The sequence below is a fragment of the Chenopodium album genome, chromosome 14 (genome assembly GCF_948465745.1).
Source record: "Chenopodium album chromosome 14, dcCheAlbu1.1, whole genome shotgun sequence".
NCBI classification, from domain to species: Eukaryota; Viridiplantae; Streptophyta; class Magnoliopsida; order Caryophyllales; family Amaranthaceae; genus Chenopodium; species Chenopodium album.
This window is the reverse complement of record NC_137847.1, coordinates 35,862,189-35,885,224: the sequence shown is the minus strand read 5'-3', so window position 1 is coordinate 35,885,224 and position 23,036 is coordinate 35,862,189. Positions and strand designations below refer to the sequence as shown.

The window sequence follows — 23,036 nt, the reverse complement described above, 5'->3', positions numbered from 1 at the left end:
TATTTTAATTGACATAAATAATTAAACATACCAAATGAGCTGTCATAATTTCTCCTTTGCATCACAGAGGCACATCTAGTCATACCGTGCCTAATTCAATTCTGCTGCGTGGGTTGAAGGAGATTCTTTTTGTTTTTCATTTAGAGTTGGCTGGAAAGGATCTTGTGACATGAAAGACAGTTCTAAAGGTTTATGCGTATTAATGAGGATATAAAACAAATTACTTAATTAGATCATATACATTTAATTATGTATTTAGCTAAACATTTAATTTAATGCTTACATTGTGGTCAATTCCAAAGAAAAAGTATGATGGATCTTCTTTCGATCGTGAATCATTCAAAAGAAATGACTAACATTGAACTATGTTGGACTTTATCATTTGGGGGGGGGGCAATTGGAGCTAAGGATACTGTGTCATCCCTTTCTATCATGAGAGGAACTTTATATTTCACAATCTCTTCACTGTGCACATTTAAATGTTTATAAAGTAAACAAAATATTATTTAAAGTAAATTAAATATTAAGTAAAGAAGATAGAATATTTTTAAAATTAAAAAAATTTAATAACTTACTGTTTGAATGCAATCTGCTTCACAAAGCAGTAATCAACCACTACTTGATACAACTCTGGCATTTCATTCATTCTTGATTTGTTGCTTTTCATTGTTTTTGAAACGAAATCAATTTCAACATCTTTTTTCTCCACAATCTATATTGATGTTTATCTTTGAAGCTATCTCTTGGTGAATGTCCTTAAGCACAATGGTTTCTTCTGCAACCGGTTGTTTATCACCATCACCTGAAATAAACCAACAAAATTAATATCAAAGAAGTCATACACTATCTACTTTTAATTGATCTGAGTTTACTTTTATACAAAAAAAAAAATTTACTTTTATACAATATTTACTTTCTTTTGTTAACATCTTACTTTCAATTGTTTTTTCTGTTGCTTTCTTTGTAAGTGTTGACTAATTTTCTTGAACAACGGTATTATTTAGGATACTCTCAGTGACCGAGCTTACTACATTAGTAAGATCACCATCAACTTCCTGGTTATCAACTTCATCTTCCTTCTCTTGTTCCTCTTCATTCTTCTATTTGTCCCTCTCATCTTCCTTTATCTCCTCTTTATTTTCTTCCTTCTCCTCTTTGTTTTCATCCTCTTCCTTTTCCTCCTCTTTTTCAGAATCTTCCTATTCCTCCTCTTTTTCAGAATCTTCATTTTCATCATCCAGATTGATAGCATTATGTTCAAAATTTGAAGGATCATCTGCATCCTCTTGATTATCTCCATCATTTTCTGGATTATTTTTAAGATTTTTATGATGCTCCTCCCATGTTGACAGAAACACATGAGATACATCTCTCAAATCATCGTAAAGCTTTACTATTTCATCCATAGCCCTTTGTACTTTATGGTCTTCCAACAGCCTTTGTGTTTCAAAAAATTGAGAATCCGATGCAGTCACATTCAATCTTTGCTTTTTAATCTTCTCTGTTAAGAAGGTTATACATTCGGCATGTAACATTGTAAAGAGTGTTGAGTCTCTAGCCAATAAAAGGAGATCTTCTTCAATTTCCTTCAAATAAATAACAAAAATTTATTATTACAATATTTTTGATAACAAATACTATTTACTTTTAAAGTTACTTTGTTTACTTTTCAGTGTATTTTATTTACTTTTTGTTTATCATTTACTAAACATTATTACTACTAGAAGCAGAGAAAATAAATATAATATATGAAATTGTGACCAATCTCACATCAAACTCCCAAAGAAAAGCATGAGATCAAAGTAAATACATTTCATTTTAAAGTAAATACAAAAAAAACAAACTAATCAATAAACAAGTAATCTTTGGAAGCTATAAAAAATTACTCACATCATGTGCAGTATCATGTATCTCACTGTTTGTCATAACACCTTCTGGAAGGTTGAAAGAGACTAATCTTCTCTCTCTGTTAGCAAAATTCCTATATGCAGTCTCAATAATATCACCTAAGTATGCTTGTTGATCTCCTTTTTTACAAACCGGATACACATCTTTTTGGATTTCTTCTTGACCAAATGATGCTTTTGCTTCACTTGCAATTCTTTCTCTTACTTTCTCATATGTCCAATGTTTGATCAAGGGCAATGTTGTTGGTTCAGGCTTCCCTCTAAATGAAAGGTGATGAAAGTACACAATCTGAAGAATCAGGACACATCCACTGATTCCTATTCTTGATTCCTTATGCTTGTTGTTCTTGAAGCTCCCCACTGCTTTGCACAAGTTGTTAAGTACATAACCACACCAATCCAGGTTACATATTTATTTAACATTGTCCGCATAACTGATTATCTTGTAATCTATCACTCTGTTTGTAACAGGGGCCAAGAATGTGCTGCAAACATACATCACAAAGAATCTTTTAAAATCATTCCCTCCTTCCTTTAGACTCTTTATTTTGTTCTCCAAATTATTCACAAAGATGTCGTCTCTATCTGGAATTCCTTGCTTCTTCTTCCATTCCTTATGAATCACCATGTTTGCTATAGGTTGCTTCCTTAACTGATAAGTCAACTTGTTCTCTGTTACATTTAGAAGCATGAAAACATCTTGAACATCATAGGAACTTACAGAAAACTCCTTCATCATATTAATCTTGAACATACAGTTGTTTTCATTGAAATGATGACAAAGCCATGAAAGCATCTTTGTTGAAACTTTTGTCAGTTTCAATTCAAGCAAGCCTCCAAATCCAACACTTATTACATTTAATCTCTGTCTCTCACTGAAATCCTTGATCAAATCAAATATTGCATTGGGTATGCAGTGTGTTTTCTTGATGTCCAGATTACCATCATTGTCACTTCCTTCTTTAACCTCTATAACTTCTTGTACCTCCTTATTTGAACTGTCAAACTTCATTTTCTTCTTTAAATGAGCTTTTGTGCTTTTGTCTTCTTTTGATGATCCATCAGATTCTTCATTCGTATATTTTTCTGGTTCATAGTTGCTATCTTTTGTTCTTTTTTTGGTTTCTATAATTTGTTTAACTAGGAGATATTAAAACATTTACTTTTAAAATTAAAAATATTCAAGAACAAACAACTTAATTCACAACATATCAATCTAACTTTAGATTCTAATACAATAAAATTTTATAAACCTTTCGAAGGTTGTAGTTCCTTAAGCCTTCTCTTTATCAATATTTACTTTTTTAAAATCCTTTGAAGCTTAGCACCTAATACAGTTAATTTCCACAATGAGTTTATGTTAATACAAGGAGTTTATAAATATAAAACATGTTAAAGAACTTTAAAAACATATATATTTACTTTATAAGCTTTTTTGTTTACTTTATTAAACTTAACATTTACTTTATAAACTTATATATGAGTTTCTGTTAATATTATGAGTATATAAATACAGAACATGTTATCTTACTTTAAAAATATATATGTTTACTTTATAAGCCCTTTTTTTTTATTTTTACTTTATTAAACTTATTATTTACTTTTATATTCAATCATGTAATAGTATGCATCATTATATTTATATTGCTAACATAGACTTATAAAGATAAATGCTTTACTTTATAACTGTTTCTATTTACTTTATAAAATGAATTATTGTACTTCAAGATTTTATACCTTTAATTGGAAATTGCTTTGCATTTGCAGCTTTCTTTGGAGATATCTTCTATTCCGCATGAGCTTTCTTGGCTGCAGGAGCTTTTTTCCTTGCAGCAGCTTTCTTTGCTGTAGGAGATTCCTTTGTTGCACCAGGTTGTGTTGGAGGTTTTTTTGCAACATTTTTCGTTGTAGTTTTCGTCATTTTAATATGCATGCAATTCAAAACAAAAATGAATCATACTTTCTTTATTTATACTCTATGGTTTTATATTTCCTGATATATATACTTTTAAATCAAATATTATAATAACAACAACTGAAATGATTTCCATACATGCAACATTTCGAAACAAAACAACCAGTATTCACTTCAACCACATCAATTTTTTAATTAATAAACAAGCCATAATAGCTAATGAGACTATCATAACTTAATGAAACTATAGTGGCTCTAGATAGAAATTAGGACCTATTGGTCTCTGCTGCAAATTCATTGAAAATTTGCAGATTGTTTTAGTTATATTCAACCTCTAGGTTTAGCAATTATCCATCCCTAATAACTTTTTGGACAAATTACATACAGGTTTAATTAATACACAAGCCATAATACACAAGTTACATCAATTTCTTGATTTATACACAAGCCATAATAGCTACAGATCACACAGTGATTCATTAACTTTTAATCAATTTAAAGTTACTTTTAGCCAATTTTTATATGAGGTGTTCCAAACGGAGGGTTGTGAGACAATGAAATTATGTCTCGCAAGGGTAATGTAGGTATTTTAGACGTCATTTTAGAGATGTCACATTTAGCTGTCAAATATTACCACTGGAACTTCAGTTGTACAAAATGCACTCTCACTAGTATAAAATGTAGTCTCAGTAGTACTTACAAAAATTCAACTAGAATTTTAGTGGAAAAAAAATATAGACTCAATGGTAGTGATTCCGTTAAATTTTGTCCGTTTTGCACGTGAAGTGGGGCCCACACCACCTTTTTCACTCTTCTTATCTCTCTCCTCATTTCTATCTCTTCATTGTACCTTTTTATTTTTTTAATAGTTGTGAGACATTTCACTATGTCTCACAATACTCCATTTATACTTCCTCATTTTTATCTACTTGTAAAAATAATCTACTCAAAATTAAATCAAACTACAGAAACTCAAAGGAAACTACTTTAAACTTATGATTTTATTTTGTTGACTTTTAATTATTTTGTATCAACTTTTATTTGATTTTTTTGAACTATTATCAACCATTACTCCAAAATTCACTAAAATTACTCTAAATTAGTAGCAATAGAACTAAAATTACTCAAATTCGAAAATATAAACAGATCTAAAGTTTTACCAATATTCTTTTAAAAAAACTTTATTTGATATAAATTTATACCAAAATTTGTGAAAAAAAAAATAATAAAATAAAACTGATCTAAATTTATGCAAAATTTGTAAAAAAAATAAATAAATCCTTTAATTCAACTTTGAATTAACTTCTAATCAATTTTAAACTAAATTACAACAAATTTAACCAGATCAAACGTAATTGGAACAAAAACAGAAAATTTTTTCTGAAAATACATGATTATCAAGAAAATCGAACTTCAAAACACAAAAATTGAACTTCGAACTACTCCGATTCAATTCACTATAACAATTAACCACTTGTGCCACGAATTATGCCACTGGAATTCTAAATTCGTGGTATAATTTGATCTAGCCACAGGAAAAATAAAGTCATCAAAAAAACTTGATAAGTCAACAAAATATTATGCCACGGGAAAAAGGAAATTCGTGGCTAATTGAAACTTGTGCCACGACTAAATTTCTTTTCCGTGGCAAATAAACACTTATCCCACGGCTAATTATGTTCCCGTGGCAAATTGACACTTGAGCCACAACTAATATTATTCTCGTGGCAAACAAACACTTGTGTTACAGGTATTATTTTCGCCGTGGCATTCAATCTAACACTTGTGTAACATAAAAATTTATTTTTTTGGCAAACATATATTGATACAAACCGATCACGTTGTTTAAGGAAAATAAACTAGGATTAATTCCATGAATCTTACAACATAGAAGTAATTATTATTTTTATGGTTAAATATAAAATTATTTTTGACCAAGAGATATATAATCATTTTCTTTATTACAAAATCCATAGGTTTTTAACTATAAGAGCATTGATTGTATGAATTAATATTTATGACAAATCTATAGTAAAATTGATGGAAACTTGATTATGCACTATTATAATCGTATGACATTTACCAAAAACCAAAAACCAAAAAAAAAAAAAAAAAAAAAAAAAATTAAAAATGTCATACCTTTTAATTATTAAAACTAGAGTGTTCAGAATACATAGTATGTATAGTTAGAAAGAAGAAAATAGTGGGAGTGAAAGTGATAGGTTATCTATATTTTATTTGCCTTTTTTTTTTTTTTTTGAGAAAGAATGTTATTTGGAGGTTATTGGCAAAATAAAAATAAAAATAAAAAAGTGCACAAAATTGCAAGATTGGAGTTTTGGAGGAATTTTGTGAGAAGTTAGAAAAACAAATTATTAAATTATATAAAAGATTTGCACAAAAAATTTGGTTAAAAAAAAAAACGTAAAAGTGGCCTTAAAATATATATTTAAATTTTTTTTTTTTTTTTTCATTTTTTAAGCTTAGTTATAAATGCAGAATTGTAGATAGTATAACATATACTTACAAGAGGTTATTCTCATATAACTTGTGTAAATTATAAATTGTAAATTCTTTACAAATAAATAGAAGTTTCAAACAAGGCTGGAAGCCTGTATAACAAAAGAAAACAGCAGCAACATATGGACATTGATTACATTGGAATAATCAAGAAAACAGTTGTAGTAGCATCGTATGGACAACAAAACAAACAACTACAGCATCAAGCGCATATGTTCCCATACAGCCACATCTGTCATACTCGACACATATTCTGAAATATGAAACAAAGCAGAAGCAGATGTAGCAACACTCTGCAAACGCCCTCTAAATAGCCTTGTTTCACCTTAAGCTATCATCTCACATTCTTAATCCAATTAGCAACCTCTTTCTCAAATGAAACGTTAACAAGAAATCCGTCTCTTTAGCGATGAAATTAATGGCAGATCGATCACTAGTAGAAATCCATTCCATTAGCTAACAATCTTTATCTTGTTGTCAAGCAAGCTGCTTACCCTGTTCCAATCATTAACGACTAATTATCAATTTGTGTAGAGTCATAGAACTTGATGCATGTCCAGACATAACAACTTACATCTAACCAATCTAGAATGCTGCAACTCAAATATGTGGAAGCAAGTAAAATGTGAAGGTTGACGATTAGATTACCTTTACCCACTGAGCAGCAACTAAATTTACAACAGCAGCAAGAGCAAAGCAGCAACAGCGAGAGCAAAGCAGCAGTAGCTGTAGAGCAAAGCAGCACCAGGAACATAGCAACATGCAGCAAAAGCATAGCAGCAAAAGCAAAAGCATAGCAACATCTGTTCTGTAGACTGAGCATCTGGTCAAGGAGTCTTGACGTAAGTAACCACACCAACAACAACCGTTGGAGGAGTCTCTAATATTAAAGTGAACATGCTACATATTCATAATTAAAACACAGAACAAGACATCCTCTATAATTTTTTTTTTAAAAATCATGATTACTCGTAAATCAACTCTAATCCAATGATTTAAATACATACACATCAAATATAAGATAGATTCTGTCCCAGTTGCCATCAACGCAGTAGTACAATAATCACAACCAATATAAAATGTAACCCCAGCACTAAGTTCAAGAACCCTAATGAATTACATAACAAAAGCAAAATGAAAATAAGTAATTAGCCAAATCACAAGTACTACATCAAGAACTTATACTTTTGATCAAAGATTTCATTAACTGTCTTTGCAATTTGCAGAACAATGACAAAATCAGTAACAAACAAACAAACAAACAAACAAACAAACAAAAAAAAAACACCACTCATTAGTCATTACTGGAAATTCCAAGGCAAAACTCTTATGCAACCAAAATTCTGGTTACATGATACTAGAAATCCGATTTCAGAATGGGGAACAGTGACTTCACTAGAACATCAACATAATTTATAAACTTCAGATCACTGTCCAATGTTGCAATTGTTAACACAACATTTTCAGGCTAAACACTGGCCCATGACACAATAAAGAACAAATAAAGCAAACATATCTACAACTTTCTTCTACGTTAGCTAATTTTGTTGTCTACTTATAAGGAGCACTAACAAAGTTCCTAAATCCCCATTGATGAAGCAAAACCAAAAAGATATGATACTATAATGTTGACCACATGGAAAAATACTTACTTTCCCAGAGCATAAAATCAAACGCCTAATGCTCTCCTAACAATCTGAGTGCATTTTGATCGGGCTCCTTTTCTTTTGCATCTGTGGTTATGTGTCCAAGACTATGGGGCTATGATCAGATGAAAAAATGGGAAGATTGAGAATCGTAGCACAGGGGAACAGGTTTTTCCATCCACAAGACGCCATTGCTCTATCCAATTTTTCATAGACTCGATCCTCATCCTGTCTGTTATTACACCAGGTAAAGGCCATCCCTTTAGATGGTATGTTACTGAGGCTCCACTGGTGCCTAAGTGTCAAAAATGAGTGGTGACCCTGTAATCGCTTAGATCCACCTAACTTCTGAGATAACGAATCAAGCTGATTAAAATCACCCTGAACAAGAATATTAGGGGCAAAGAATGGAACAGGGTATTAAGCTGGTTCCAGACAGCAGAACGCAACTCAAGGTAAGGCGAGCCATACTAAAGGACTAGAGTCCATTCATTCATAGCATAGTGACATACATCTGAGACAGAGCAAATAAAAAAGTTTGGTACATTTCACCCTAACCGACAGGGGGATACTCATTATCCAAAACATTCAAATGTAGCATGTAGAGTAGACTCAATACCATTCCCACAGTCATACACACCGCGTCAGAGGGAAAATGCATATAATGTAGCCTTTCTCAAACTGCTAAGAAGCCCTTACAGGCCCTCCAAAGTGTCTAAGCTAATTTCTATTATGTGTCCATTTTTCCATTTATCATCCACAAGAAGGGAAAAATAAAACCTTTTACAAAAATATTAAGTATAGATATTATGTGTCTAGTATAAACAATACTACAGAAATGCATATTTTTCTCAAGAAAGGGTATGTATATCCTGTTAACTTCACAGATTCAACACAATTTCCAATTATCACATCATGGTTCAATCAATGTATAGGTCTCTTATATGATAAGCTGCTGCACAGCTCTCACTAGAACTTTTATCGATGGTTGAAATACTAAGAAGAAATTAGAGGGTATATGACGTTCCAACCAATTGGACACAATCAGTTGCTAGCATAAACAATATATAGCCCCAGAAAAAATAATAATAATAATAATTTTTTTTAAAAAATCAAATATTAAACCCAAATCAGATCCGAACTCAAATCTCACAAAAAAATGCAAAATATATTGAACACCAACTAAATTAAATAACTATCAATAAATAGCGCAACATTCAGCATAGTCCATTGAAACCCATTGAAACCCGAAATGATAATTTGAAACCCATTGAAACTCGAGTTACATTATGAAATCAGCTAATTGGCAGATGATGATAGATTGAAAACAAATTTCACAACCCATTGAAACCCGAAATGATATTTTGATATCACACATATATAAGAAAATAAAAATAAATAAATAAATAAATAAATACCGCTAATTGATATAGGAGAGAAGGAACTTACCTGAGAATTTGAGATTTCCCACTTGAGTCTAAAAGAGAGTAATTGGATTAAAAGCTTGAAATTGGTAGAGAATAGAGGATGGAGTGAAGAACTGGCTTTCCAAAAAAAAGAAAAAAAAAAAAAAAATTGGAGTGAAGGATGAAGAACGCATGATGAGGAAGCTGTTAGTGTTTAAGTGTTTTACACCCTTCACCACCCTTTTCTTAATGTTTTTTGTTTTTAATTTTGATTATAAATTAGTTATACTGAGTATTGATTTGGAGGGAGTTTTACCGCCTAATGTCTGATGAGTTTTACTTTTAGAAGGTGGAATTTCACACAAAATTTTCAACGAAGTTAAACTCTTTATTGATTATGGAAGTAAATTTCCCTCCTACATTTTACTTGTAGCTTTGTAAAATTAATTTTATTTTTTTTGATTAGAACTTTATTTGCAAAATTATAATTTTATATCCGAATTGCTCCCTGAATAAATATAAGATAGTACGATATGCAACAACGATCATACCTTTAATTTGCTTACGAATGTTTTTATTTGATTCAATTATTATGTATTTGGTAGATCTAAATCTCTTTGTAGATGTCGTATGACTTTTATTTATGAACAATTTTATATCAAAAAAAAAAAAAGATAGTGTACAACAAAAATAGCATTCGATCACTACACATGAATAAATCTAAATGTTCTATTTTATAAATGTAAGTATAATCTGAAATAATTTAGTGCTCCGTAATAGATATGAGCATAGTTTCAAAATTACATTACAATGATAATACAAGCACCTATATATATAAATTAAGCTAGACGGAAGACTATACTATTATATGAAATAATTAGAATGGGGTTGTTAAAACATGGATCAACAATAACCTAATATTACACTAACAATATTGTTAATCAATTTTATGGGATTATTAAAATAGTATTGGATCAATGAACTCTATTATTAAAGTTAAATTACTCTTTAACTCTTTCTTAGACTAAGGGCTTGTTCCTGCATTCTTGCAATCCCTCTGAGTGAACGAGCTCGGGAAGATAAATTGACTTGGGCCTTCACAAAAGATGGCGTATACTCGGTCAAAACTGCATATATGCTAGGTAAATCTTGCAATTTTGAGTCTTTTCATCATGTTTGGGTGGACATCTGGAATATTGATACAACTCCAAAGGTTAAACACTTCCTTTGGAGGGTCTGTACGAACTCTTTACCCACAAGGACGCTGCTGCATAGGCGCCATATGCTCGAATTCGAGAACTGTCCGTGGTGTACTTCAGCCCCTGAAACTGCTGCTCACGCATTGTTTACATCAGCAGTGAGGGATTTGTGGACCGAGTGGGATTGTGAAGACCTTGTGTGCACTGATGAGCAAGATGACCCGCTGGATGTGGTGGCAAGTTGGAAATCGAAGGATCAAAAGAAAGTCTTGAGAGGAGCTGCTCTGCTTTGGTATATATGGGGCAGGCGCAATGATTTTATTTTTAACAATAAGGTCGTGCCTCATATGGTTGTTTGTGATAGAGTCTTGAGACTTGTGGAAGATTGCAACAAGTATGCTATTGTACGGGATAATGCCGGTAGTGATACTTAATTAGCCGGTAATGCCCTATAATAACACTGAAACAACTGATTAATAAGAAAGCTCGAATATCCATAACGGCCTTTCCAAACAGCCACGTGGAGAGCTGCTTGAGACCACGTAGGCACCTGCTGCTTACGAGGTCGGTTTGCCACCTATTGTTATAGGTGGCACCAGCTTGGTTATTTCTCTATATATACCCAAGCAAATGTTCACCCAAAGGTACAATCTTTCTCTCTCTCTCTCTCTACACATCTAAAACACTTTCTCTCTCTTCACTCTTTCTTCTTGTCGGATTGCTGACTTTAGCATCGGAGAGGTTATCCCCGGATAACCCCCGGGTTAGCTTATCTGTGTTGACTGTGCAGGTGCGTAATTGGACGGTAAACCTTTACCAACCCACGAAGATTATCTGTACCGGAGCTAGCCGGAACAGTTGGCGCTAGAAGGAGGGGATAGTAATAACTTCTATCGTCCAAATAACCTTCGCCAGTCATGGAAGAAAACCAGGAACACATAATACCGACGGCAGAAACCGAAAACCGTCAGTATGATAGTAACACTCTGAATGTCAATGCGAACAAAACTGTCAATAGAGTACTCGAGATTGAAGTGGAGGATGAAACTCATCTTCTCCACAGGAATACTGTGAACACACCGGTAACACCTGAACGAAGCCCCGCGCGGATACCGGACCCCATGGAGGAATTTACCCCTGAAGAGTTAAAGGTAACGACAAGGGTAATGAAGGCGATGTCCCAGAAAAGAAAGGAGGCTGAAGCTGCAGCCAATAGGGGGCAAGTCGATACACCGGCCATTCCCGTGATTGTGAATCTGGAGAGCCAATTCAACCAGGCAGACGAGCAACCGCCGCCACAGCCCCAAAATCGGGGAATAATTGTTCCAAGTGAGCGCCAACCAACTCATGGAACGCAGATAGAGGACTCAGGGTCCCGGCAGCACGAGACCAATAGTGGGCCGCTAAGACGAACGACCAGGACTATAGTCAGGCCGAGAGTATCACCTTTCACCCAGGAGGTACTAGATCAGCAAATGGAAAGGATAAAAATGCCGACATGCACCTTTGATGGCAAAGGAGATCCCAAGCGATATGTAGCGGCGTTTGAAAGCCATATGTTGCTTTATACCGACACCGATGCGGTGTGGTGCAAGGTGTTCCCGACAACGCTTACGGGGCCAGCCTCGGATTGGTTTTCCAATCTGGAGAATGGATCGATTGATTGCTTCGATACCTTGGTCGAACTGTTTACCGGCCAATATATTAGCAATAGTGCAAGGCAGAGAACTTCTGGAGAGCTTATGTCGGTCAGACAAAGAAGGGATGAATCCCTTAGGGATTTCATAAGGAGATTTAACGGTGAGGCTAACACGATACCGAAATTACAGCAAGAAATAGCGGTAATGGCCTTAATGAACGGTCTAGGGGATAGTGACTTCAAAAAATACATGGCAAGGAAGTCGTTCCCAAATTTAGGCGTGGCCTTTGGCAAGGCCTATGAATACATCAAAAGCGAGGAGTTGTTGAAAACCAGTAGTCAAATAGCGGCACCAGAGCCCTCCCGAAGGCAGAATGATGGGGTTGCGCCTAGTGCCTATACCGGCGGAATAAATAGACCACAACAGCAACCAAGCCAGCCAAGGGTCGGTAGGCCATCCAGAGGTCTTGGCCGGTACAACAGCTACACGCAACTGAACACACCTAGGGCCGTAATATACTCAATAAATCAGCACAGAGAGGAATGGACACGACCGGCACCAATGATAACCAAAGGACGGGACACGAAAAAGTATTGCATGTTTCACAGGGATATTGGCCATTATACGGAAGAATGTACTCAGCTGAGAGCTCATTAGAAAGGGCCACCTGTCCCAGTATCGGGCTCAAGCAGGCCCAAGTCGGCAGCAAGCCCCGCAACCCAGGCAAAGTGAATATCGAAGGCAGAGTGACTCGTCCATGCAAGAAGACACCTACCGGCGCAACCACAACGGAGAATACCGTCAAGGGAATAATGCGCCAGGACACAAGATCACCGTAGAGGTTATTACCGGTGGTCCGGTGCACGGGGGATCAGTTAGCGGGGCGAAAAAGAGTTTGTCTGAGCACCGGCACACAGTGAATGCACTGGGTGTAGACGAACGGCCAAGGCCTGCCTCCATGCCGTCAGTAACCTTCTCGGAGGCAGACGCCAAGGGTTTGGTTTTTCCTCACAATGATCCATTGGTTTTAATTCTGACAGTCAATGGAGCTAACATCAAGCGAGTGTTGGTCGATGGAGGGAGCTCCGCTAACATCTTGTTTGCAGAAGCATTTGATGCAATGAGAATAGGCCGGAAGTACCTCACTCCGGTATCATATCCTGTTATCGGTTTCAACGGATCCACAGTTAGGCCGGAAGGAAGTATAGCCTTACAAGTTAGGATCGGCGAAGGCATGGCGGCCAGAGATGTTATGACGGAATTTTTGATAATTGATGTGCCCTCAGCGTACAACGCTATTGTCGGCAGACCCCTGATCCACGATGTACAAGGGGTAGTTTCGACATACCATTTGACGATGGTATACGTTTCAAATTTGGGAAAGACAGAGCGCGTTAGAGGAGGTCAGACAATGGCCAGGGAGTGCTATGTGACAGCTTTAAAGCAACCTAACCAGCAACCCCAGGCTAACCAGGAAACGCAGAAAAGGGGGCGAGCCGTATCTGCACACGACTTAGCAATGGAGAATTTTGATACGCGCCCGGCAGCAGTTCCCCGCCCTTCGCCGGGAGGGGAGACGGTAGAAATTGAATTGCAACCTGGGGTATCGGGAAGAACCGTACGAGTTGGGTCAGATATGGATGTTGATACCCGTTGTCATCTGGTGGAACTTTTACGGGAGAACGCTGACGTGTTTGCTTTCTCGGCAGATGAAATGCCAGGAATTCATCCAGATGTTATAGTACACAAGCTGAATGTGGATAGAAATGCCAGGCCAGTTAGGCAGAAAAAACGAAACTTCTCGACAGAAAAGATAGAAGCAATACAGGCAGAAATAAACAAGTTGCTAGCGGCGGGATTTATCGAGCCTTGCACGTACCCTGAATGGTTAGCAAACGTGGTCATGGTAAGGAAACCGTCAGGAAAATGGAGGATGTGCGTGGATTTTACCGACCTGAATAAAGCCTGCCCAAAGGATTGCTATCCACTGCCCCGAATAGATAGGCTGGTAGAACCCACTTCCGGCCATGCTCTGCTCAGCTTTATGGACGCGTTCTCGGGATACCATCAGGTCAGCTTGTATGCGCCGGATAGAACGAAAGCGACATTTATTACGGATGCCGGAGTATTTTGCTACAAGGCGATGCCGTTTGGGTTACGAAACGCCGGAGTAACATATCAGAAACTGGTAGACAAAGTCTTTGCAAACCAGAAAGGAAGAAACGTAGAAGTTTATGTTGACGACTCCATCGTAAAAAGCCGGTTAGCCACTGACCATGTCGCAGATTTAAGGGAAACATTTGCAACTTTGCGTCAGTACCGAATGAAGCTCAATCCAGAAAAGTGTGTCTTTGGAGTTCGCTCAGGGAAATTCTTAGGGTTTATGGTTAGTGAAAGGGGGATAGATGCAAATCCCGACAAAATAGAATTTATACTTAGCCTACCACAACCCAAGTCAATAAAGGACATACAGAAGCTTATTGGGCGCATGGCAGCGCTGACAAGGTTTATTAGCAAATCGGCTGATAAGGCCTTACCATTCTTTGTAGTCCTCCGGCAAAATAAAACATTCGTTTGGGAGGAAGAGCAAGCAAAAGCGTTAGAGGTCGTAAAAAACCATCTAAGGTCTCTTTCGACCATAGCACGGCCGGAACAGGGAGAGAGCCTGCAATTATACATCTCGGCATCTCCAAAGACAGTTGCAGCAGTGTTGACAGTAGAACGAAAGAAGGCACAAATGCCAATTTATTTTGTGAGCCATGTCCTGAACGCGGTCGAGAGAAGATACCCTCTGATAGAGAAGATTGCATATGCAGTGGTAATAGCAGCAAGAAAACTTAGGCCATATTTTGATGCACATACCATTGAAGTATTGACAAATCAGCCGTTAGAGAAGTCTCTACAGAAAATGGAGACGTCAGGAAGATTGCTCAAATGGGCGGTAGAGTTGTCGGAATATGTTATAATTTACAAGCCACGAGTGTCAATAAAGGCTCAGGCGTTGTCTGATTTCATTGTGGAAACATCCTATACTGAAGAAGAAGAAGATAATGGAGTGTGGAAGGTTTCCGTTGACGGCTCCTCAGCATCAACAGGCTCCGGAGCCGGTATTGTCATGATATCACCGCAAGGGGACATATTCGAGTATGCTATCAAGTTCAAGTTTAAAGCCTCCAATAACGAAGCTGAGTATGAGGCAGCACTTGCGGGAGTACAGTTATGTGTCGCGGCTGAGGCAAAGCGGATAGAACTCACGACTGACTCACAGTTGGTGGCAAGTCAGTTTGATGGCACCTATGAGGCCAAGGAACAAACAATGATGGCCTACCTGGCAAAGTTGAAAGCGATAATGGCTAACTTGGAATCATTTGAAATACAATTGGTGCCGAGAGCGAAAAACACAGAGGCAGACGCCTTGGCAAAACTGACAAGTTCAAGCTTCAATGACCTAGAACGCACTGTGATGGGGGAGCTTCTGGAAAGCAAAAGCATTGACCCCGACAACACTCCAAAGGAAGTGAATTGCGTGGTTAACGGCAGAGAATGGTATGATGGCGTACTGGCCTACAAGGTGCATAATGTCTTACCGGCGGACAAAATAGAAGCTCAGAAAATAAGGAAGGATAGTGTCTGGTTTGTCATGTTCAAAGGAATGCTGTATAAAAGGGGGTTCTCGTTACCATTGCGAAGGTGCATATCAGCCTATGAGTCAGCTAGGCTGATAGAAGAGATCCATGAAGGGGATTGCGGGAATCATGCTGGAGGCCGGTCAATGTCCTTGGAAGCAATGAAAAGAGGATACTACTGGCCAACAATGAATGCCGATACCTTAGCGTACGCAAAAAAGTGCGACAAATGTCAAAAATTTGGCCCGGCAATCAACCAGCCGCCAAACGATCTGACGCCTATACTAAATCCGATACCGTTTGCACAATGGGGAATGGACATTATTGGGCCTTTTACGTCAGCAACAGGAAGCAGAAAATTCCTGATAGTAGGGATTGACTACTTCACCAAGTGGATAGAGGCAGAACCGGTAGCAAAAATAACAGCAAGTGAAGTCAGAAAGTTCATCTGGAAGAGTATATTCACTCGATTTGGGCTACCGGTTGCAATGGTGTTTGATCACGGCTCCCAATTTGATTGCAGCCCAGTTAAGAACTTCCTCAGCATATACAAGGTAAAATTTGCATACGCGGCTGTCTGCTATCCTCAGTCAAATGGACAAGCGGAAGCTGCAAATAAGCAGATACTTACGGCGCTGAAAAAGAAGGTAGAAGATGCGAAGGGCTTGTGGGCGGATCTGGTCCCGGAAATACTATGGGCAAATAGAACGACAACAAGGGAAACTACTGGGGAGTCGCCATTCAACCTTGCTTTCGGCTCAGAAGTCGTTATTCCGGCTGAAGTAGGACTCCCCACTTTTCGTGTTCAACATTTCTGTGAGGATCAGAATGACTTGCTCCTAAGACAGCAGCTAGACTTCTTACCTGAAACGCGGCTTACGGCTGCCATCAGGTCGGCAGCATATAAAAATCGTATGAGTCAAGCATATAACAAGAGAGTAAATTATCGGCATCTGGAAGATGGAGACTTGGTCCTTCGTCGAACGGCCGCAACGGGTAGAGGGAATGCCGATGGCAAGCTCACCGCAAACTGGGAAGGGCCCTATCAAGTGTATGAAACAGTTCGCCAAGGATCATATCGGTTGATGACTTTAGAAGGCGTACCGTTAAAAAATGTCTGGAATACAAGTGTCCTCAAGAAATACTACAATTAGAATGTGTTTTAGTTTCTTGTGTTTGTTATAGGCATGACATGTAGTCATGGTTTAGCTTTTTTCTGTTAGTTTTTATTTTAGGCAACCTCCATGCCTGTATTTTGTTTGGACAAGTTTGGCCAAGGCCGTTAATAAAAAAGTATGTACTGTAGCATATGGAGCCATCCCCTACTTTCGATATGATTTGACAAACAGCCTAGCTAGCTGTCTCTTTCATTTAAGTGAGGCGGAGGGTTGGATAACTATTGCGCCTCAAGGCGAGTTGAAATTGACGGTCTAATCCACTGTCAATACTCGGCCTGCTAAAGGCTGCATATATATGAAATACAGACAATATAGGACTGATAAGGAATACCGAAATCAATTTCTAAGGAAATTAATTACGGAATTCGGGGGCATATGCCTAAGGTGCCAATGTGTGCCAATGTGTTGAAATAAAAAAGAAAAAATCTCGACAAAACGAAAACGCCGATAATTTGTTAACACTAGAAATAGTTCAAGTAGCAAAGCGTTAATAAAGTTTTGTGTATAAATAAATAAACGAGTATGCACCTATAATACAATTACAATATAGATGTAATACAGTTATAGAAATCACAGACGTGCTTAACGGCATTAGAATGAATACAATAAAGAAAACGTGTAAGTTTCTTTGAAACAAAATTAACGGCAAATTCATTCAGAAGGCAAGTGCAACGGAAGAACTGTTTACTTCTGCGCAAATAAAATATGCGAGTTTCTAAATTCAAATATTGCAGATAAATGATTAAGTCAACAGAAAATAAAAGTTGTTATAGCTTACGCATGAGAGTTCGACAGCCATCACCCAAAAAAAAGAGACAAGGGTCAGATCGGCCAAAATACAAATTTTCTAAAATTTAAAATTGTCTTAACAAAAACAAACGTAAATTGCTCAACAATGAGCCTTGGATATTACAGACAGAGAAGACCCACACGATTCTGGTGATAGCTGCCCGCCCCGTTAATCTTTCTTTGTCTCAGGAGCCTTTTGGGGGACAGCTTCAGAAGTGCCGGCAGCCTTGTCCTCACCGACAAGACTGGCGATAATAGCATCTGCAAACTCCTCTTCCGGCAAATCGCGTGGGTCAAGGTTCTTCATCACTTCAATTGGAGGAGGGTTTTCAAAGTAGTCTGCTTCATAGCTGGTAGGGGACAAGTGCATATCTTCACTATAGGCGTTCTCAGCCGCCTGCCATTTTTCTGCATCCCAGCTCTCGGCCTTGCAGACACAACGGTGCGCAGCTACCCATCCGCCAGTGTATCGGTCCACCAGCAAATTCCGGTAATGATCAGACTGCATGAACCGGTTGACTGCTCGACGCCTGATACCAGGCTTGTCCTCCTCAGCTTTTCTCAAGCTCTCCTCCAATTTCGTTCTGGCCTCCTTCCCTGTCTTTAGCTGCAGCTCGAGGTCTGTAATCCTTTTTTGCATGGATTCCTGATTGGCTAGCTTGGTGTTTAAGACAATCATGTTGTTCTCCAACGATTTGACTTTAGCCGTCAGGGTATCCTTCTCTTTGATAGCAGCTTGTCGGCCATCCTCGCATTTTTTAAATTTCGCCTCGGCCTGGTCATGACAGCGTTGGTAGTACCGGTACATATGTACCACCTCCACCGCCGAGTTGACAGTCTATAAAAAAGAGGGAGGGAGAAGAGAGTTAATTATCGTATATAAAAAAAAGAGGAGAAGAAAACAATAAAAAATATATATAAAAGTAATATAGATACATACATATATATAATACATATATACATAATAAAAATAAAAAACAAGATAAAAATATGCATATATATAAAGGCTATCGTACCCGGAGCATGTCGTTCATCATTTGGCCGCAAGGAGCGATAAGCTTGTCAACAGGCCTATCTGCAGGTGTGGCCAGGTCCTTCAGCACTCTCCAACCCATGCTCCCGCCGGTATTGGGGTCATCACAGATAACAGACTCCCCCCTGTTTACATTAATACGGGGATGCCACGGCTCACCAGCATTGCCGCTAGGAACTATGAACTCCTCAACAACCTCGGCAGGGACCTTCACATGAGGAACCTTGATATAGTCCCCTGCCGTCACAGGTTGTAAAGGCATTCTTGCTGTTAGCGGACTTGCCCGACACCCTAGTCTGTCGGCCCCTCAGAGAAGAATCCTCGGCCGCTACCGATTTGTCAGTCGTTACAACCTTCTTTGCCGCACCAACACTTGCCTCGATAGGCTTGCGCAGAGTGATATTCAATCTTCTGACACCGGTAGGAGCGTCGTCCTCCAAATTCACAATGTTCAGATCCTTGAAGGATTCTGTCGTCTTTTGCTGATTCTTAGCGGCCTCATCTTGTTTTTGCTTTTTGTTCTGGTCATGACTTGAGAGGTCGCTAGATCTTTTTTGGACGTTTGCTCCGCCGCGTCTGACCGGAAGAGTCCGAGGAATTCTGGTTTTACGTTGCTCGTTAGAAGTCATATCTTGTCGTCTTCTTTTTTTCCCTCTAAGAGCACGCGTGCAGTACACCGGAAGTGTATCGTAACTGTGTTTTAGGTTAGGAGGGCACTGAAATTTCACCCTGCCGTCAGGATGTAAACCCAAGTTGGCGAAGTCTAACTTGTTAATACCTGCACCACAGTAAGCACACAAGGAATGAATACGAGTAACAGGATTGTGAAACTTAGATACACTAAATATCGAAATACCGACATAGCAGTCAGTTATTTTGAAATAACTGGTTCTAGGCATCGAGATATTTCAATAAAAGTGCGTACGTATAAAATAACGACAATAAAAAAAAAGAGAAGAAGACGGTAACAATGTACATAAAAAATAGTAATAATCACGACGAAAATGAGGAAATAAAACAAAGCTGTTAACATGAGAAGAGCCATACCAAATTCGTCAGTCCAGCAGAGACCGACATGAGACAAAGGGGCGTTACCCAAGATATAATTACAGTTGGGTAGCCACACCCCCGGTACAGCTTTATTCTTACTACCGGCCCTTACATATGTACAATCAAAAAACTTACAAGCATACTTCTCTATCTCACCTAACCTCCTACGCCTAATAGTATCAAACATGCTATGAGCAGGATAGAAACGCCTGCGAACTCTGTATTCTTCAGGGACACTTAGAAAATAGAAATTCTCCATCCAGCCTTTACAACTGGTCAGTTTCGGCCAGACCGTGCATTTACCCCGGGCCGTGAACAATGACCAAAACCCTGGTGACTGACTATCTCTCTTTAGCCAGTTAAGAGTGCGAAATAAGTTTAAAGTAAGAGGGAAGTCCATGAATATCATTACCCACACCAGTGAGATAAGATTACGGATAGCAATGGGCGTTAGCTGCGCCACACATACATTCCAAGCCCTAAAAATTTTCTCAATAAAAGGATGCAGTGGGAACCGTAAGCCATACTCGAGATGTTTTGCATATACAACTATGTGACCGTTAGGACAGTCAAGAGCAGTTTGACCCTCTTTGGGTAACTTCAAATCATAGCCGTCAGGGAGGTTGAAGAAGTGAGCACCAATACGACAATACTCTTTCTCGGTAACCTTCGCAAGCCATTCTGGGTCAACTTTCGTTGACACAACCTTATACTCGGCCTTTAGTTCAAGAGGTTCTCAGTATTTTGGATCGTCATTCTCAGAGTCATACCCTTCATCTAAATTCTCTTCTTTCAGGACGGCATCGCTTCTTTCAGCGGCCTCACCCTCCCTCACTCTCACTCTCTGCTCACTTACCTCGGTATCCTGGCTGCCATCTCCACTACCGGCTTCACCGGATCCCTCATCTCCACTCTCACCCACACCTTCATTTCCACTGTTGCCTACACTCTCCTCACCCATATCCTCCAAAGACCTCTCTACAGACTGTATATGCTCCTCACCGACATCAGAGCTTTCCTCAACCACAGGTTCTTTGCCTTCACGGTGTTCAGAGGTTTCACATTCCTCAGGTTGATAACTAATTCTTTTGGTTCTCGGCATTGCCGTTGTTTTACGACCTAACTTGCCTAAGTTTGACCCGTATTGAATAATCTCGAAAGTAGAGTCCAATTGAGGGCAAATGCTTATCGGGGAGACTGAGATGATCTCAACGTCTTCTAAAATATTAGACCAGGTAGGCTGATAAGAGTTTTCAGCTTCTTTCACTGGAGCTGGGGACAAGGGTGCAAACGGGTCAGCCTCGCCGGCCTTACCCGAAGTCGAGTTTTGAACAAATTTACGCATAAACTTAACAAATACAACCACAGACACAACACTAAGGCGAAACAGGCAATTGACGCTCTAAGTTACCAAAATAAACGAAAGGTTAGGGCTTTTTACCTCGTAGAATCAAATGAACTTCGTAGGACAGAACTGACAGAAACACTGAAGTGAGAAAGTTGAGAGACTTGGATCTTCAAGCAAGCAATTGAAATTATTCTCCTCTTGATGATGCAAATTGATCAACGAAACCCTAAGTGTGTTCGCAGAAAATACTTCGGAAAATTTTTTTGGAAACAAAGAGCAAATGAGGAAAATTGCTCATTTTCGAGGCTTAAATACCCCCATGAACAGTGGCAGTTGAAGTGACAGTTTGTGCATGCAATCCAACGGCTGGGGAAAAACGCCTTTTCGCAACCTAAGACGCAGGATGAATGACACGTGCCCCACTTATTTTAAAGTTTTCCCGCCCACGAGATTTTGAAGTTTTTAAATTTTTCATCAAAATAATAATGACCAAAGTACTATCGGTACTTTGCTCACATAAGGGGCGAATCGGAGATTTTTTACAAAGTCTCAATCAGTTTTTGAGTGACCAAAGTACTATCGGTACTTTTCTCACTTAAGGGGCGAATCGGAGATTTTTTACAAAATCTCAATCAGTTTTTGAGTGACCAAAGTACTATCGGTACTTTACTCACTTAAGGGGCGAACCTTACATTTCTAATTTCAAAGTACTATCGGTACCTTATTTTATTTTGATCCTTCTCATAATTACAAGTGAGCACGCCGGTTTCACCGACGACCTCACTTGGGGGGCTAGTTGTACGGGATAATGCCGGTAGTGATACTTAATTAGCCGGTAATGCCCTATAATAACACTGAAACAACTGATTAATAAGAAAGCTCGAATATCCATAACGGCCTTTCCAAACGGCCACGTGGAGAGCTGCTTGAGACCACGTAGGCACCTGCTGCTTACGAGGTCGGTTTGCCACCTATTGTTATAGGTGGCACCAGCTTGGTTATTTCTCTATATATACCCAAGCAAATGTTCACCCAAAGGTACAATCTTTCTCTCTCTCTCTCTCTACACATCTAAAACACTTTCTCTCTCTTCACTCTTTCTTCTTGTCGGATTGCTGACTTTAGCATCGGAGAGGTTATCCCCGGATAACCCCCGGGTTAGCTTATTTGTGTTGACTGTGCAGGTGCGTAATTGGAAGGTAAACCTTTACCAACCCACGAAGATTATCTGTACCGGAGCTAGCCGGAACAGCTATGAAGACTTACTCACTCCCCAGCAAGAAGAAGCCAAGGAGCCCGAAAATTTGGCATCCCCCACCTGAAGACTTTGTGAAAGTGAATTGTGATGCAAGTTTAAGTGAAAGTGGCTGGGTTGGTCTTGGAGCGATTATTCGTGACAGCGAGGGAAAGACACTCTTTGCAGGTACTCGACGTTGTAGGGGTGGCTGGCCCCCTGAGATAGCTGAGTTCAAGGCTATTCTTTTTGGGATAAAATTGGCGCGTCGCTATGGTTTCAAGAAAGTTGTGCTCAAGTCAGATAGTCAAATTGTTATCTCTCGCCTCTCCAAGGCAGTTACTTATTTTTCAGATTTAGACTCTATTTTAGATGATGTTTTATTGTCTTGCAATTTCTTTGATTTTGTTAAGTGGTCACATGTGAGAAGGGATAGGAATGCTGTTGCTAATTTAGTGCCGTTTGATTATGAGCAAATTTGGGAGTATCATTGCCCCCCTACTATTGCTCCTTATGTACTTATGGACACTTTGTCCATTGATTGA

At 38.5% G+C, this 23,036-nt stretch overlaps 2 protein-coding genes and 1 long non-coding RNA gene across 4 annotated transcripts; 2 read left to right on the top strand and 1 right to left on the bottom strand.

Annotated features, from left to right (window-relative positions):
* Nucleotides 1-6,354: 6,354 nt before the first annotated feature.
* On the bottom strand, nt 6,355-9,624 carry LOC145579181 (uncharacterized). 2 transcript variants are annotated; one of them, XR_014099080.1, is made up of 3 exons: nt 9,438-9,624; nt 6,991-8,336; nt 6,355-6,837 (listed from the first exon to the last, which is right to left on the bottom strand). It is a non-coding gene; the product is annotated as an uncharacterized LOC145579181 (long non-coding RNA). The 2 variants fall into 2 exon arrangements; XR_014099081.1 differs by having other exon boundaries at nt 6,991-7,165; nt 9,438-9,598.
* Nucleotides 9,625-10,529: 905 nt separating this feature from the next.
* LOC145577999 (uncharacterized) lies at nt 10,530-11,027 on the top strand. Its single transcript, XM_081635410.1, has one exon. It carries the CDS (start codon nt 10,530-10,532, stop codon nt 11,025-11,027), a length of 498 nt encoding a protein of 165 aa, XP_081491536.1.
* An 11,484-nt stretch (nt 11,028-22,511) lies between these two features.
* Nucleotides 22,512-23,036, top strand: LOC145577998 (uncharacterized). The gene has a single exon (XM_081635409.1). It carries the CDS (start codon nt 22,512-22,514, stop codon nt 23,034-23,036), a length of 525 nt encoding a protein of 174 aa, XP_081491535.1.

What these genes read in the sequence shown, in the direction of transcription:
- LOC145577998 (XM_081635409.1), top strand. Translation starts at nt 22,512, where the DNA reads ATGAAGACTTACTCACTCCCCAGCAAGAAGAAGCCAAGGAGCCCGAAA.
- LOC145577999 (XM_081635410.1), top strand. Translation starts at nt 10,530, where the DNA reads ATGCTAGGTAAATCTTGCAATTTTGAGTCTTTTCATCATGTTTGGGTG.